Below are 18,420 nucleotides of genomic sequence, written 5' to 3' on the forward strand. Positions count from 1 at the left end.
ATTTTCTAAAATTTACAAATATGGTATCTTCTGCTTAAAAACTGGATCCACAGCAAACTAATCTCTGTATGTATGTGTGTGCATGTACCTGACAAACTGGAATACTAATTTACAAAAGAAGATTTCTGGGTCCCATTCTACTACCACTACCAAGTCAGACTCTCTGGAATAGAAGCCAAAAAAACTGCATTTTAACTATCACCCCAGATAATCCTTCTCACTCTAAACATCAAGCTCCTTAGTAAGGCATATGTTACCATATGCCAGCTGCTACTATAACTTGCACTCTATTTTCTAACAGTACCGAACTACTTGTAGTTCCCTGAATATAGCATGCATAACCTTAGACTGTTCCTTGTGATCGGCAGTCTTTCCTCACAATTGCCTATACAAAGGAAATGTCAAGTCACATAGCCTCAAAGAAAAGCAATCACTCACTGCCTCTATGCGTTAAAGGTATTTCTATTTTTGTATTTATCATACTAAGTCTACCATTTCTAGTAAAGTATAACCTACTTCTGAGCACTGACTGTCTTATTCAGGATCTAACAAATGACTAAGAACTTATCGGTCATTTAATATTAATTTTAAAGAAGAAAAGGGAAAACAAACTATTGTTTTCTAGAATAATGTTTTCTCTATAGGGATGCTGATGCTAGTGACATTTTAGGCAGGACAATTCTTTATCATACAGTATGGTCCCACAGGAAACGTGCAGAAAATGCAACATTTCCGGCTCCTGCCTACTGAATGCCATCACGAAATACAAACATGTCCCCACACAATTCCAACAGCTTTGGGAGTAGGGGTTAAGGAGGCAGGGGGAGGTTAAGGTAGTCTACCGAGAATCAGTATTTACCAAGTACCATAATACTGTTCTAGGTAATATGGGAAATACAAAAACAATACTATACTGGTACTTTGTATTAAGCTTGTAACATCAATTAATGTAAAGTTCACATTCATTGAATATTTACAGTTTCTCTCCAATTTCATTTTTACATAATTTTAATTTTATTTATCAAAATATTCTAATTTTAAATATCAACTGTTCAAAATAAATGTAATACTGTTTTGGCTACTGTTACAGTAGTCACTACTAATACTACTGAAGACAACCAAGGATACTAAATTGTTATTTATTTATTTTGCTTAGAAAAGAGGAAGAACTTCTTTCCCTCATTTTCACAGTATTCCCTTTTCCTCGACAAGTTAACTATTATTTCTGGCAGCCTTACTTCAGTAATCTTTGCCAGGTGTCTGAAATTAGACATGGTAAAAATTCATGTTCTGTTCCCAAAATAATTCAGATGTATATCATGTTAACTAGACTCATAACTAAAGTTATTGAGTTCTGACTATTTTCTAAGTGCTTTACATGTACAGGTTCATTTTTCACAAAAATCCTGTAAGATAGATACTATTATCAGCCCCCTTCTATGGAAAAAGAACATAAAGAACAACAAGACAGGTAAATTATTCAAGATCACCAACTAATAGCAGGCCAAACTGGTACATTAAGCCAGGTGGTCTAACTCCGGTGTCCCACTCACAGCTGGACCTTGAGAGTCGATGTCTCTTTGAATTCTGCACCCTAGGCATCTCGTTTGCTTCACCCTAATCCCAGCTCTAGACTAAATTCCTAATCTCTAAACTGTACTCCTGCTATTAGAGCAGGAGACTGATTCTCAAAACCATCTCAGGTACCACCCATCACCAACCCCAGATCTAGTCACAACTCTTGTATCTTCTTTCTTACTGTTAATATTGTGTGTCACATGGAGACAAAAGGCCTAGGTTCACATCTCTATCACTTATTAGCTAAAGGACCTCATCAAAGCATATTACAAGTCTACTTTCTCATCTATTAAAATGCAATGAGAACTACTGCTCCCTGGCAGTATGGTGCACTAGAAATTCTGAAGGCTTCTCCTACTTTCACAAAATACCTAGCTCTTGGATAAAACATATTACATTTCTAGGCTCCCAAGAAATAATGCTGTAGAAACAGTGCTTTCCCCAAGAGCAAATGAAATAGCAGATTATTCAATTTATGATCCAAATATTTATATATAACTAGAGTATATCAAGTACCTATACATAACTAAGGTATATTTAGACTAGTGGTCCTCAACCGAGGGTGATTTTACACCCCAGAGACATTTGGCAATGTCTGGAGGCACTTTTGGTCACAACTGAGGATTGCTAGTGGCATCTAGTGGGCAGAGACCAGTTAACATCCTACAATACATAGCACAGTCTCTGCAACAAAGAATTAACCAGTCCAAAATGTCAATATGTCAAGCCTGAGAAATCTGAACTAGAGGCAGATAAACTGAATTTCAGATATATTTCAAATTGAGGAAACTTTTCTCATTTTATTTGTTTTACTAAAAAGAGAGGCCATGTTTATAGCTCCCATAGTACTTACCTGCTGTTTGGATATGGGTACATCTGACAGCCTAGAAATGAGGATGATTTTATCATTCCCTTTGAAGAGAATTTCTTTCTAAACTATCATTCCCACTCAGTCACTCACCAATTCCAAATACATTTTACAGTCAAATATAGATTTATTGATTGGCCTAGCAGTGGCACAAACCTATAATCCCAGCTATTTGGCAGGCTGAGGCAGGAGGATCACCTGACCCTAGGAGTTCTGGGCTGTTGTGTGTTATGCCAATTGTGTGTCTGCACCAAGTCTGGCATCAATACAGTTTGACTTCCCAGGAGTGGGGACCACCAGGTTACCTAAGAAAGGATGAACTGACCAAGGTCAGAAATAGAACAGGTCAGGACTCTTGAGCTGACCAGTAGTGGGCTCGCACACGTGAATAGCTATGGCATTCCAGCAATACAGCAACATGGCGGTGGGGGGGCTTCAATAAAAAAGTAAATGAATAAATAAAAAAACAAATATAGATTTACCAAAAACTAGGACTGCATTTTTTGTTTTTCCACCTCCCATAGTTCACACATTAAAGTAGGCCCACAGTGGTTCAAGAGATAACCTCAAGAATTGGGTTGAAATATTTTTATCATCTCCCTTTCTGCATTGCCTAGTTAACTCTCAAATTACATGCACTTTTATCACTCATCTTACTTCCTAATCTAATTCACAAGTGTATTCTTCATAGCTTATACAAGATTTTGAGAAAAGTTTGTAAAATAGCCCAAAAGGAGAGAGGGGGGGTATATAAACTGTAAAATATAAAATTGTTAAGTTTTATTAGCATGAATGTCTCAACATGAGCAGTCCAATATGGCAGCCACTAGCCACATGGTAATGATTTAACTTTAGATTAATTAAAATTAACAGAAATTCAGTTCCTCACACTAACCTCATTTCAAATGCTTAATAGTCACATGTGGCTAATGGCTACCATACCGATATGTGCAGATATAGAGTATTTTCATCACTGCAGAAAAGTTCTATTGAACAATGTTGGCTGTCTGGTTGCTAAATCTTTTGTGTATGTCAATTATATCTATCTATATTCATAGTAATAGAAATCATAACAAAGATTTTTTTGAATATTCACTTACTCATTTAGAAATAATGTATCAATTACATGTTAACAAATTTTTTTTCTAAAAAAATATTTTCCAAATAAAATTGTGTGAGAGTGCGAAATGACTTAAAGGAAAATAGCTAGATTCTCATATCTGCCTCTGCATTTGCTTTGTTTTGGTTGAAGTATTTGAAGACAATCTGCTCTCCTAAAGTAGCTGCAAAAGGAAATAGTATTTTAAGTGATAGCTTCATAAAAGTTAGCTGCAATGTAGAATATAAAGCCATATATCAATGAACTTCTCATATTGTTAAAGTCCATTAATTTATCTTGCACTTTAAATGAGTTTTCCAACATTATGCATTGGCCATTGAAAATTAAAAGTTCAGGCCGGGTGCGCTGGCTCACGCCTGTAATTCTAGCACTCTGGGAGGTCGAGGAGGGTGGATCGCTTGAGGTCAGGAGCTCGAGACCAGCCTAAGCAAGAGCGAGACCCTGTCTCTACTAAAAATAGAAAGAAATCATATGGACATCTAAAAATATATATAGAAAAAATTAGCCAGGCATGGTGGCGCATGCCTGTAGTCCCAGCTACTCGGGAGGCTGAGGCAGGAGGATCACTTGAGCCCAGGAGTTTGAGGTTGCTGTGAGCTAGGCTGACGCCACGGCACTCTAACCCGGGCAACAGAGCGAGACTGTCTCAATTAATTAAAAAAAAAGAAAAAAGGCCGGGCGCGGTGGCTCACGCCTGTAATCCTAGCACTCTGGGAGGCCGAGGCGGGTGGATCGCTCAAGGTCAGGAGTTCGAGACCAGCCTGAGCAAGAGCGAGACCCCGTCTCTACTAAAAATAGAAAGAAATTATATGGACAACTAAAAATATATATATAGAAAAATTAGCCGGGCATAGTGGCGCATGCCTGTAGTCCCAGCTACTCGGGAGGCTGAGGCAGGAGGATCGCTTGAGCCCAGGAGTTTGAGGTTGCTGTGAGCTAGGCTGACGCCACGGCACTCACTCTAGTCTGGGCAACAAAGTGAGACTCTGTCTCAAAAAATAAATAAATAAATAAATAAATAAAAAGGGGAAAAAAAGAAAATTAAAAGTTCAGTGAATTATGCAGATCTTTCAAATGTAAACACATCTCATTATAGAATATCAAACTGAATTTCTTAATATCAACACTGAGTACATATTTTTAAAATATTCAGTTCATCAGAACGGAAAGAATGTATAAAGCATTTCTGCTGCATATTTACAGTTACTCAAGGAAAAGCGCTTGTGCATGTGAGTTGTGAGTTGAACTATTCACTTTTCTCACAGAACACAACTTTTACTTGAAAGAATGACAGATGAAATATGATTTTTCAGACTTGGGCATTTAGCCAACCTTTAGGACTCCCAGAAAGAATCTCTGGGGAGAATCAAGGAGTCCACAGACGATACTTTGAGAACCACTATTCTAACCAACAGAACAAAAAATATTCCACAATTTCATGAGTCATTCATTACACCACCAGGAAAACACAAATGCTAATAAAAAATATCTAAATATTTCTGCTTAAATCCAAAAGACAGAAAGTCAGCTCCCAATGTAAAATATATTTAAAAACCTAACATTTGGCTCACATAAAGGATCTGACTCAAGAAATTAAAATTCTTTAATCAAGCACTTATTCAATCCTACAACTTAAACACATTTTGGAATACAAATACATTAAGATCATTAAAAAAATCACAAAAAACCTCTTAGATGCATGTCAAATAACCAGACCATAAAATATAGAATGTTAACTGTCCAATAATAGCAAATGCTATTGCCAGGCATTGTGCTAAGCATTTTATATGGTTATTACATTTAATCCCTCAAAACAACACTATGAGATAAGTACTACCAAGTCCTATCTTACATTTAAGAAAACTAAAATAGAAAAGTAGCTTGCCTAAGGTCAGAGGAAGAATGGATGGTAGAGTCGGGATTTAAAACCAGCACCCGCGGTGGCTCACACCTGTAATCCTAGCACTCTGGGAGGCCAAGGCAGGAGGCTCGAGGTCAGGAGTTTGAGACCAGCCTGAGCAAGAGACCCCATCTCTACTAAAAATAGAAAGAAATTAGCTGGACAACTAAAAATATATAGAAAAAATTAGCCAGGCTTGGTGGCGTATGCCTGTAGTCCCAGCTACTCGGGAAGCTGAGGCAGTAGGATTGCTTGAGCCCAAGAGTTTGAGGTTGCTGTGAGCTAGGTTGACACCACGGCACTCTAACCCCGGCAACAGAGTGAAACTCTGCCCAAAAAAAAAAAAACACAAACACCCAGTACCCTTCACTAAACTACACTACCTCCTCCAGCAAAGTCAAATGTTTATCCTACAGAAACACTATAGATTAATTTCTGACTAAAGAGAATGTTTTAGGGAGAAAAAACTATAAATATTTAAAAAAAAAAAAAAAAAAAAGAGACAAACTCACAGTTTTTAGTTCCATCAGGACTTGTTCATCCACTCCTTCATCCAGAAAGATGTCTCTCACATCATTAATAACATCTTCAATCACAGATCTGTATAATTTAGGCTTTAAAGGAAAAATAAGACTGTTGAAAAGGTAGTTTTTCACAGATTATAATGCCTAACAGGTATTCACAAATTCAAAACAAATACATTTTTTCCAACTATCGACAACTAATTCCAAAATATGTGACTTTAAAAATATGGCCATCCTAATAAACATCATTTGCCTTAACTGCATTTGATGACTGTATATTTTAAGAGAAGTTTTAAGACTAATGCATTCGTAAACAGAAGATCCTTATACATACAAGGTCTGTACAATTTCCAGTTATAATTTCCTACGTTGTAGTTAAAATACCTAATGTGATGTTCAATAATTGCTTTATGAGTTGCTTATGTCTGGCTCCTATTATTCCATGCTTGATTTGAACTCTGTTATATTTCATAACCTCCTCACTAAATCTTAGACTTTGGAGAATCTTATGTCCACTGGTCATCTGCCTAGTAATAATCTGCAATCTAATGAGTATTCAAATTTAAAAATCATGTAAGTTCTGTTTCTGTGACCTAGTCTGTATCTTCAAGCTATACCATTAAACTGCTCATACATACCCACAATAAGAGGTTTCCCAGTCCCAGAGGAACAAGGAACACTGATCTCTTCCCCACGATTTCTCTCTCCTTTTACTCTTACTCAAGTGATACTATGGAACATTATCGTGAAAACCCCTGATGTTTACTTTATTGTTATTACTACTAATATTATTGGTATTACTTGAAAAAGAAGGTGGGTTGGGGAGTGGAGGAACTGGCTTCTTTTATTATTTTATTTTTTTATTTTTTATAGAGGCAAAGAGAGAGTCAAAAATGCCTCACATAGGAGATCTGACAGCCTCCCACCCTAGGCCCCATTTATACATCCTCAATGTCTTACTACCTATTTTCTCCAAACTCCTTAGAAGGCATCCCTTTGCCTGCCCTTAATAATCTCTGAAATCCCTATCAGGAAGGCTGAGATGTATTACATTCTAGAAGGTTGCCAGAAGGATAAAATGAGCAAAATGAGAACACACGTGAAGAATTTCAAAAATATAAAATATTTTCTAAAAGCCAAAAGGTAGGAGATAGAAAGAACAGTAAGCCCAACCCACATCCTATTTCTAACCTGTTAAAGGAAGTTTGTCTAGTTAGCTGTCAAAACTAGAGCTGCTTCATTAGAAATCCTATCCATTATCACAGAGGTAAGATTAACAACCTTTTTTAAAAATGTTTTGTCATTATTCATGTTTTATACCTTGCTTAAGGTAAAAAGTTACTGGCTACCCAATAAAACCAAGAGTTTGCTCTCAAAAGCAACTTCAGACAGAAATAAATGTTTCATTACCATCTCTATCAGCAATAGTTATCACAGGGGAACCTCTAAGAAAAAATGTGTCCTTGCCTAACAAATGGTCCTTTTGCATAGTCAAAAATACAAATGAGTTTGCCGGTGCAATGTACCCCAACTATTAAAAATGATTCATTCCCTTTTCATTACAACCAGAAAAACAACTCAAATATCTAGGTTCTTGTGCTTACTGTTCCTCACTAAACTGCTTTCCAATTTTGCCAAATTTTCCTCTGTGAACTTTAAATTATTCACCTGTAAAATGTGCATTTCTGCAGTGCTTCCTTTAACATTCTAGTTCTATAGATAAGGAAAGTATATCTGACTATGGGTATCATCTTACCTAACCTGATTTAACTGCTAAATTACAAAAATATATCTATAAAGTGCTGTTTACCAATAACAATTCCTCAAGGCATTTATAAAGAAGCAATAGATCTTACATTGGCAGCATAAATCTCAAACAACAATATATATTATTTTTTCAGCCAACTAGATGTCGTTTTGGTGTTTCTGAAGGGAGTGACCTCTAAAAATCTTTTGCTTGGAGATCCCAATATTTATAGGTACAAATCTGCTTTCTTCTGATACTCTATTTTAATGAATTGATCTTGCTTAAAGATTTTGCCTTTGTGCCTAATGAACCCACAACTTAACCCACTTAATGGAGTCACAAGCACTGTAGTTGAAGGAAGAAGGGAAATTTGTATTCTTCATGAAGTATATGCATAAGGAATAACTTAGCAGAATTGGTCAATTTGAAAGCCCTCAAAATACTGATTTTCTAAAAGTATATGGGTACACAGGCACTATTTGTAATACGAAATTTTTAAATTATTCCTTAAAATTCTACACTTTACTTGAGCCGAAGTTTTTGTATTTTACTAAATGCAAAGTAATTTAAGTTTGCCCTGATTTTTAAAAAACAGATATTCCAAACTTAAAAACTGGTAAATTAAAGGGCCACTAGTGGCATTATCAAGTGATTAGTTAGAAAATTCCTTTCAAAAGTGTCAGTTCCTCGATGTAATGTTGGAAAACAAATTGAATTTTTATATTTGATACCATGTTAATATCCAATGCAATAAAATTCTACCTAGAATTTTAATTTTTTAACATCCAGTTTGCGATAAATCTCCTCACTCTAATTACTCACAGTTCCCCTACACACAAATGTACTAGGGAAATAAAGTCCTATATTGGAGCTTAAGGCACTTATGTATTTCTTTGAAATGCTTCGTGTCTTTTACATTATAGGAAAACATAATGAAATATTAAGAACTATATTTCTAGCATATTTTCTGAATACCTGATGAACAAAATACTACCAAAGCCAAGTTCTCTGCAGCTAACACTTTAAGGTAAAAAACATTTTTTTAAATTCCGAAAAAAATGCACACACCTTCCAATGCAAGAGAAACAATTAGACCATCTAATCTAAAATTTTCGTTTAGAAACAATAAATGAATAAAAATTTTAAAAACAAAATAAAAAGAGGGGACAGCCATTCGGGTACCTTTCTCCTAACAAAGATGGCAAATCCTAGAGGCTGCATCAAAACAAAAACTTGGGGCTCTGAAATAAGCCCCCATCCGGTGTGAAAGTACAGGGTTAAGAAAAAGACCTAGAAATAAATTGAGCTCTGCACGCGCCTGCCTCTCGCCTCGGGAGCACGCACCTCCCAGCCCCGCTCTCAGCAGCTCTCACTATTTAAAGCCGGATCTGGTGTTTAAATGGAGAGGCGGTGACGTAGGCCTGAAAAGCACCTTCCCATCCTGGCAGAGTCTATATTAGAGAGCGGCAATGGCTCTATATAAACAGGGCAGCCAAAGGGAGGAGGACCACAAGGCTCAGGGACTGAAAAGCAGGGTAAGCGGCCGCAGCCATGATGGATCAACCCGAGTCGCCAACGGTACGGTGTCGGGCGGCCGCGGGCTTGGATGCGGCATTGGGACCGGACAAAAACGTGTTTTATTGTCATAATAAAAATAAGAGTTGAGTGGACTAGTGATCACATTGCATTGGTGATTGAAAAGGTTATTTATGTGACTGCTTTTTGCAAACCTACGTGATCGCAAGTAACCAAAAAGGGACAAACTGGAAGAAGTAGGCAAATTTCAAGGCGAAAGCAGGGGCACTTTGACCACTGTAGGCTTTTTTGGTTTGTTTTGGTGCTTTTGCTAGTCGAAGATACGATGGGGGTTTTGCTTCCCCTTCGCCATTTTACCCTTTCGGAAGGAACTGAGGTAAGTGCTTTTCAACCTTCGTCCTTTTTTAAAAAAACATAAAATGGCCCCAGTGAAGGTTCCCAAAGCACTACCGCCAGGAAAATCCCAAAGTAACCCCCAAAGTAACCATTAACCTTCCACCGCATTAAAGTGGATTATGGTGGGTCTTGGGGATTCGCCCAATTCCCCAGACACGGTTTTTGTTCTGAGGCTGCTCGGGGAGTCCATGCCGAGTGAGCGAGGACTGGCCCCTTCGGGGGAAGCGGCGGCTTCCCGCCCGCCCTCCCTCCCGCCGGGATTTGGGGCCGGGGCCGGGGCCGCGCGCCCGCCCGGGCCCAACCGCCTCTGCGGCCCGGACCGTCCCGCGCCGGCCCCAGGCCCCGCCGGCGCCCCCGCCCTCCCCGCGGCCCGAGCCCTCGGCGCCCCCCCGCGCCCGCCGCCCGGCGCCCGGCGCCCCGGCCCGGTCCGCCCGAGGCGGGAAGCGGCGGCCGCGCGGGCGGCAGAAGAGTGGAGGCCGGGAGTCGCCGCCGTCCCCGCCCCCGCCCGGTCCGGCCGTTGCTGCCGCCTGAACGAAGCCCCCGCCGGCCACCGAACCACGTCCTTACCACGGTGTTTGTATTTGCCGAGTTCGCCATTTCCACACACAACACAAACAAGAGGGGGCAACCCCGAGAAAAGATTAAAAACAAAACCAAAAAAAACCAAAAAACACCTGGAGGGTGACACAAGTCACCGCAAGATTGGGGGGAGGAAATTAAACAAAATCGATCCTGAAGGAGTAGGGGGAGCAGTGAGAGGAGGAGGGGGGCACTCCTCCCGCTGCTAAAAACCTCGAGAATCGCCTTAAAAAAAAAAAAACAAAAAAACCACGACCCTTCAGGGGTCCGGGGGGCGTTGCCCGCTCCCCACCCCGCACCAAGGAGGGAAACCACCACCGGTCGCCGCTCCCCGCGCCGCCGCTGCTGCCACCGGCTGCAGCTCCAGCCGTCCGGTCCGCCCGCTTCTTCCCTTTATATAGCGAGCCAACAAGCAGCGCGAGCCGCCGCCGCCGCCGCCGCCGCCGAGAGACAGGGCGGAGGGGGAGGGAGGGGCGGAAAGGGCGGGGGCAGAGGTGGGCGGGGCTGAGCGCGAGACACCGCGAGAGCCGCGTGCGCAGGCGCGCCGGGGCGGAGGCCGTCGCGAGCCGTGTCGTCACGCGCAGTGGAGGGTGCTGGGCGGGCGGAGCCCGGGGATTAGAGTAGTGAAGGCGGGCCTCCGCCTCCCCAAGTCTCGCGTGACCACGTGGTTGGCAGCCAGGCGGAAGTCTCCGGCAGTTCTTTGCAATGAGGAACTTTGCAAAGCACTGATGGAAAGGGCGCTAGTTCTACTGTCACTCGAATCCAAAGCTAGCTGGGGCCGCCGCCTGTCAGACGTTTCCGCGGTCCCGCCCTGGAGGAGTTAGGAAATGTGGGAGGGGCTGTGGCGACTGCCTCGCTAGGAATGGCCGCGGAGGGCTAGTCACGTGGCACGGCTTCCGGCCCTTGGCGCGTTCGGATTCAGGACAGTTTTAAATGCGGAGTCATCTCTCGGTTTGTCAGTTAGACTCAGACTAGTAGCTTCGTGGTGTTCGCGCTTCCCGCCGAGAGTGGGCCTTTAGCTCATGGGAATGAGTTCGTGTTTCTAAAGGAGATAAAAGTACATTTGGGCCCAGTATTTTCACAGTCCTGAATTAGTAACCCCTGAACAATTTGTCTCCTCCACGCTGAGTCCGGCTACGAAGTCAGTCTCAGGCTTCAGTTTCCCCAAGGTTCAGCCTCCACTAACCCACGTACTTAAAAGTGACTTCTCACCGTGGTGGAAATGTCAAAAAGAAACTCCAACCCCTGGATTGTAACAGCACGGTAACTTTTCCTGGTTTCTAAAAATATTGCTAAAATACTGTGACTCCATGGCCAGCATGTAGTGACAAATCACATCTGAAATATATGGCCTTAACCCACGGATTCACATGGCCTCTGGCTGCGTGAGAGAGCAAGAAGAATATGTCTGTGTCTTGAAGTGCAATTCAATAGGCGTTTGACCTGTTCCGGCCAAGCAAATCCTGCCTTTATGTCAACATTGCAAGCAGAACAGAGAATGCTCTGTTCAGAAGGCAGAACTCGTAGTACCTAATTTTCTTCTTCCTAGGAATTTTGAGAGACTTGAAATGTAGTCTGAACGAGTGAGAGAGTTTGTCCTCAAAAGGCAAAGCAAAACAAAATGTTAAAGTTCTATGCCATTGAAACCACATTCGAAGAATATCAAAGGCATCCTACCAGAGAGAGGAAAAGATGCAGCCTGCTAGGACCTGAAGGAAGAAATTAGAGCAGAGGCCCTTAGTACTTTAAAAATGGGAGAGAACGAGTGTGGGGAATATCTCTTAACCTTGAGATTTCTTTTCACAGCAACTCCATTCTCTATATTTAGTTGCTTAGCAATTCCCTGCACAGCTGCGTGGTCTTGAGCACTCCTAAAGAAAAAAAAAAAAAATCACAGGAAATCAGTGTTCTTTGTATTTTGTATAAAATTATGATTCCATCAACATTTGTAATTCATTTAATATTCAGGGGCAAATTAGCCCCCAAAGGTATACTAAACAATACTACTGGTAAGTTTCATTGCATATTATTTTATGAAGACTTCTTACTATCTCTTTGTAGACATAGTCCTAACAATGAGCACATGGACTCCCTCACCTTTCACCGAGTTTTCTTCCCTACTACTTGGTATTCCTAACTAAATGGTCAAGTGTTTTGCCATCAATTAAGGTTAAGACCGCTGCAGACAGGACATGGAAGAAAATCTGTAACATGTGCATTCCACAGAATAAATCCGCTCTAAGGGGATTGATGAGATGTATGCTCTGATGGGTTTGATTTGTGAAATAATGGAATACAATTATTGGATAAAAGGCGAAAAACTCAGTCCTGGCCTCCTTAAGACCTTCAGACTAACCAGAGGCTCTGAGTTGGCCTCTCTCTTTATACCTTCTAGATTGCAACAATGCTTAAGCATTTGATTAATATTTACCCAGGTCCCTTCACAGGCATTTAGCCATTATGGATTCCATTCAAATATATTGGTTTTCCAATACCTCTTTTAGCTGTTATATACCTTCAATTGCAATATATATGTGTGGCAGCCAGTTTAGTTTTAGAAAGAATTTTCTGATCTTCACCAAAATTGTGCGACTGAATATTTGGAAGCTACAGCTCTTTAATTCACAAAACTGAAAATGTGTGAGCAGAAAACTTCTCCCATGTAAGACTAGATTTAGCATCATATAAATTTTTATCTCAATTTTTCATTCTTTGTGCCCTAAAGCTTGAATAACAGCTTTGTGCCATAAGAAACATTTATGCTTGATTTCTGTTTTGTGAACTCATACTTTTTTTTTTTTTTCCCCTTCTGCCTCAGCCTCCCAAGTAGCTGGGACTACAGGCATGCACCACCATGCCCGGCTAATTTTTTCTATTTGTATATTTTTAGTTGTCCAGATAATTTCTTTCTATTTTTGTAGTAGAGATAGGGGAGTCTTGATCTTGCTCAGGCTGGTCTCGAACTCCTGACCTTGAGCAGTCCTCCCGCCTCAGCCTCCCAGAATGCTAGGATTATAGGCATGAGCCACCACGCCCATCCTATGAACTCATACTTTGTAACAGCCATGTACTTAGACAAATAGATACATAATAGTGCTGTCTTTTCTTTGTGATGAATGTCTATTTTCACTTCACAGTGTTTTATATTAGAGGATAAAAAATTGCTTTCTTTTAATATTAATATGCAGCTTAAACACTGAACTACAAAACAAGAAAAAAATCAATGAGGAAATTTTGATATACCATAGACAAAATTACACCAAGCCTTTTATGTCCAAACAATAAAATGTTTTACTGTCCAAATGACTACTTTAGCAACAATACCAAGAAAGAAGAAAGTCTAAAAATACTGATCACAGAAATTGACTTACGCTAAAATCTCATAACTTCCCTTCAGCCTCCATTTTCTTAAATAGGAAAGGAAGGAAGAAAGGGAGGGAAGAAAGAAAAAGAAAAATTGGAAGCTAATTTTGAGGCATATTTAGGTATCACACAGTCTTTATATGCTCCGTAGTATTAGGCAGTTTTGGAGGATACGAAAGTGAAGAGGAAAGATCTTATACCTCAAGTTTACTAATTCTAATGAAAGTCCCCCTTGTAAAGCGTAATGCATAATCACAGCATTCATTTAAGTTATTGAAAACACACGTATTTCAGTCCTAGCCCCTCCCCCATTATATATTCAGACTTCACCCATTTTTTTAGGCCTTCACAAAATAATTGCCAATTTCCATGTGCTAATTTTTGGTGTGTCGGCTATAAGAAGGAATTGCTAACTATATTGATAAAGAAAACCCCCATCTATTACTTAGCACAGCAGCCACCTGAGACCCCCACCCCTCATGGAAGACCTGCATCAGCATAATACTAACCTAACACCTGGCCTATCAACTTAATCTATTACCTGGTGCATCAGCATAACACTAAATCTATTAACTAACACATCAACATGACACTAAACCTATTACCTGGTGCATCAACATAATACTAACCTATTACCTGGCAGGCATTAGTCACCTGAGACCCCACCCCTTGGATCACCCCAACTTAATAAAAGTGGGAAAAATTGGGTAGACGGGGCTCAGAATTTGGTGGCCAGACCCCTCTGAGCCCGCCGGCGAATAAACCTTGATTCTCCGACTCTCCATGTGCCGCTCAGCTTGTCCTCGGTACCACTCGCTGTAACTCTTGCTATAACAATACGAATTACTTCTATACAAGTGAGAAGGAGATCTTAAAAATCTTTTTTTAGTGTTCTGTTCCTTTCTTCTAACTTAGAGTTTGAAATTGCTGCTTTATGTCTTAAAATAGCAACTGACTTGTAATTATTGTCTGTGTACCAAAATCAAGCCAGTTTATGGTGGCTTAGCAAACATAAATTAATTTACTGAATTAATATGGAGTTTTGGTGGAATCAGGCTTGACTGCCACTAATCTACTGTGTGACCTTCTGCCATAACTAATTCTCTCTATGTCAATAAATGTAATAATCACCACCACCCTATGATGATGGAGAAGATCAGAGGTACTAGAAAGTGCTTTGACAAGTATTTGGTGGATGTTTCTATTATTAATATTAATGGTAACTGTATAACAGCCACATCAATATCATCAAAGCAGGGGAAAGGTGTTTTTAATTCACTTTGTAGAACACTACCATTAGATTTTAATGATACTAATGGTCAATGATTAATTTATCCACAAGAAGTTTAGCCAAATTTTGATATCTCAAGTGATGAGTACACAGTATAATTTTTGTATGTAAATATAATGTTAAGTGGAAAAAGCAAGGTATCGACAAGTGTTCTTTTTATGCTTCCATTTATGAAAAGAAGAAATATAAAAATGTGTATAATTCACTTGCTTACATTAAAAAAAAAAAAGGAAAGATAAGCCATAACTACAAAAAAAAAAAAAAAAAAAAGGTTCCCAGTAAGACAAGGAGAGAATTGTGTGGAGAGAACAGGGAAAAAAAACTAGACTTATTTAAATACACTTTATTTTTTATTTTATTTATTTTACTTATTTATCTTTTTAGAGACAGTGTCTTGCTGTGTTGCCCACGTTGGTCTGGAACTCCTGGGCTAAATCAATCCTTCCACCTCAGCCTCCCAAGTAACTGGGACTACAGGTGTGTGCCATCATGCCCAGAAATACTTTAGTTTTTAGATTTGACTCTGAAAACACATGAATATTTTACTTAGTTATAAAAGAAATTAACATTTGAAATAATAACCACAGGGTGGGTGTAAGGACCCACTGGACCTACTGTGCTAAACCTCTAAAGCTAAAACTTTAGGACCTGAGCTAAAAATCCATTGATCGCTTGAACTCCACTAACCCCTACACTGACTGGAGGGCCACAGTGATGTTTTGGGTCTCCTGGAATCATTGTCAATTCAGAGCCAGTGTCCAGTAGCACCTGAAGGTTCAGTTTATTTTGTTCCCCAACACACAGTTACCCTGGTAAAAGGCCATAGGTCCCTTTGGGGGAAGGCTGGGAGAAAGGTCAACAGTGTATTTTATTTTTATTTTATTTTATTTATTTTATTTTTTTTTTTTGAGACAGAGTCTCACTGTGTTGCCCAGGCTGGAGTGAGTGCCGTGGCGTCAGCCTAGATCACAGCAACCTCAAACTCCTGAGCTCAAGGGATCCTCCTGCCTCAGCCTCCCGAGTAGCTGGAACTACAGGCATGCACCACCATGCCCGGCTAATTTTTTCTATATATATTTTTTTTTTAGCTGTCCATATAATTTCTTTCTATTTTTAGTAGAGATGGGGTCTTGCTCTTGCTCAGGCTGGTTTCGAACTCCTGAACTCAAACGATCCGCCCACCTCGGCCTCCCAGAGTGCTAGGATTACAGGCATGAGCCACCGCGCCCGGCCAACAGTGTATTTTATAACGCAACTCAGAATAGTGCACAATTTAAAACTGATGCAGGAGGCTGAGGCAGGAGGATCGCTTGAGCCTAGGAATGCGAGGTAGCCGTGAGCTTAGCCGTGAGCTAGCCTGATACCACGGCACTCTAGCCTGGCGACAGAGCAAGACTCTGTCTCAAAAAATGGAAGGAGGCTGGGCGCAGTGGCTCAGGCCTGTAATCCGAGCACTCTGGGAGGCCAAGCTGGGCGGATTGTTTGAGCTCAGGAGTTCGAGACCAGCCTGAGCAAGAGCAAGACTCGATCTCTACTAAATATAAAAAGAAATTAGCTGGACAACTAAAAATATAAAGAAAAAAAAATTAGCCAGGCCTGGTGGCGCATGCTTGTAGTCGCAGCTACTTGAGAGACTGAAACAGAAGGACCAATTGAGCCCAGGAGTTGAGTTTGTGGTTGCTGTGAGCTAAGCTGACACCACCACGGCACTCTAGCCCGGGCAACAGAGTGAGACTCTGTCTCAAAAAAACAAAACAAAACAAAAAATAATAAAAAAATAAAATAAAATAAAAAATAAATGGAAGGAACGAAGGAAGGAAGAAAGGAAGTTAGTTGACAGGTTCGGTGTCTGGTGACAGCCTGACGCCAGCTTCCAAGATAAGGTCTAGTTGCTGCATCATTTGGAGGAGAGGATCATTGTGTCCTCATATGGTGGAAAAGATGGAAGAGGTGAACTCCCTCAGTCGAGCTCTTTTATAAGGGCATATAACCATTCATGAGGGCAGAGCCCTCATGACCTAAATGTCTCCCTTGAAGCTAAGTGTCACCCTGTGATTAAGTTTAATCCAATCGGGTGTGAGATGTGATGTGTGCAACTGCTGAATCATCTTCTTTTTTTTTTTTTTTTTTTTTTTTTTTGAGACAGAGTCTCACTCTGTTGCCCAGGCTAGAGTGAGTGCCGTGGCGTCAGCCTAGCTCACAGCAACCTCAAACTCCTGAGCTCAAGCGATCCTCCTGTCTCAGCCTCCCGAGTAGCTGGGACTACAGGCATGCACCACCATGCCCGGCTAATTTTTTCTATATATATTTTTTAGCTGTCCATATAATTTCTTTCTATTTTTAGTAGAGATGGGGTCTCGCTCTTGCTCAGGCTGGTCTCGAACTCTTGAGCTCAAACGATCCTCCCACCTCGGCCTCCCAGAGTGCTAGGATTACAGGCGTGAGCCACCGCGCCCGGCCTTGAATCATCTTCTTAAAGAGGAAATCACTTGCCCAGACCACAGCGAGTGACTATGATGATGGACTGTTGAATCTAAGGAGATAAATGCAAAGTGTGCCTTTGTAGCAGTGATGGATTGTACGCTGTAATGAAGTAAAAGAAATTTTTTTTTTTATTTCATCTTGTTATGGGGGATACAGAATTGCAGGTTACATAGTAAAAGAAATTTTTGAAGTGCGATATTATATAAAGAGATCACTTGAAAGATAGGGATAGTGGTCAGAGAGTGGGGTTCTTGTATCAAGAGCTGTAATTATTGGGCAAATGTATGACCATAGAATTGGTCAGCTAAAGCCAGATAAAGAAAAAATCATCCGAGTTGAGGAGGTCAAGGAACTAAGAGAGGCCTCATCATTGGTTTGATCATACACTAAGAATGGCAACAGGAGTAGGGATAAATAGGGAGATAGAGAGACAGGTGCCAAAATCTTCAATGAATGAGCACAGACTTGGAGGTCAACAGGATAGCATATTTGGGGTTGTAAGTATCTGATAGCATGAACTTCAAAGGATCTAAGTTTTTGAAGAAGAAAGAGAACAACTTATGAAGCTGCAGTAGGAAGCAAAGAGAATACTGATCTTATCTCTCATCTTCAAGCCCAGAGGTGCATGGTATCAGAGGAAAAAAAACACATCCCTTTGAGAGAACTGCAGAGCAAGCAGTGCCCTTAGAGACAACTGGGTTTCAGTGGGGGCATGAAATGAAGGGAATGTTCAGAGAAAATATCATAGATAGAGTGTTGATATAGACTGTGAGTCTCAGAGGGCACAGGAAGTGTTCAGGCAATTAGGGAGGAGTGGGAGAGGGGGCCATAGTCATGGATGAGTTGGGGTAGTATGGTGAGAAGTGTTTGGACTCCTACTGGTGCATAAGGCAAATGGAGATGAGGCATGTTGGCACAGTGATCTTTTTTTTTTTTTTTTTTTTCTGTGTCTTTTTTCTTTTTTTTTTTTATTATTTTTTTATTATATATATATATTTTTTTTCAATTTAGTTTTACAGAATCAAAGAGTCTAA

General features: G+C 40.5%; 1 protein-coding gene across 1 annotated transcript in view; it reads right to left on the bottom strand.

The window, feature by feature from the left end:
* Positions 1–10,665, bottom strand: part of GTF2A1 (general transcription factor IIA subunit 1) — a 36,543-nt gene extending 25,878 nt beyond the window's left edge. Inside the window, exons 1-2 of the mRNA XM_069465190.1 lie at positions 10,237–10,665; positions 5,979–6,080 (exon numbers count right to left, since the gene is read on the bottom strand). Coding sequence (XP_069321291.1) covers positions 5,979–6,080; positions 10,237–10,266 — 132 coding nt within the window. The 5' untranslated portion in view covers positions 10,267–10,665. The remainder of the gene's footprint in view (positions 1–5,978; positions 6,081–10,236) is intronic.
* Between the last annotated feature and the right edge of the window lie 7,755 nt (positions 10,666–18,420).

This window comes from Eulemur rufifrons, chromosome 2 (assembly GCF_041146395.1).
Source record: "Eulemur rufifrons isolate Redbay chromosome 2, OSU_ERuf_1, whole genome shotgun sequence".
NCBI lineage: Eukaryota > Metazoa > Chordata > Mammalia > Primates > Lemuridae > Eulemur > Eulemur rufifrons.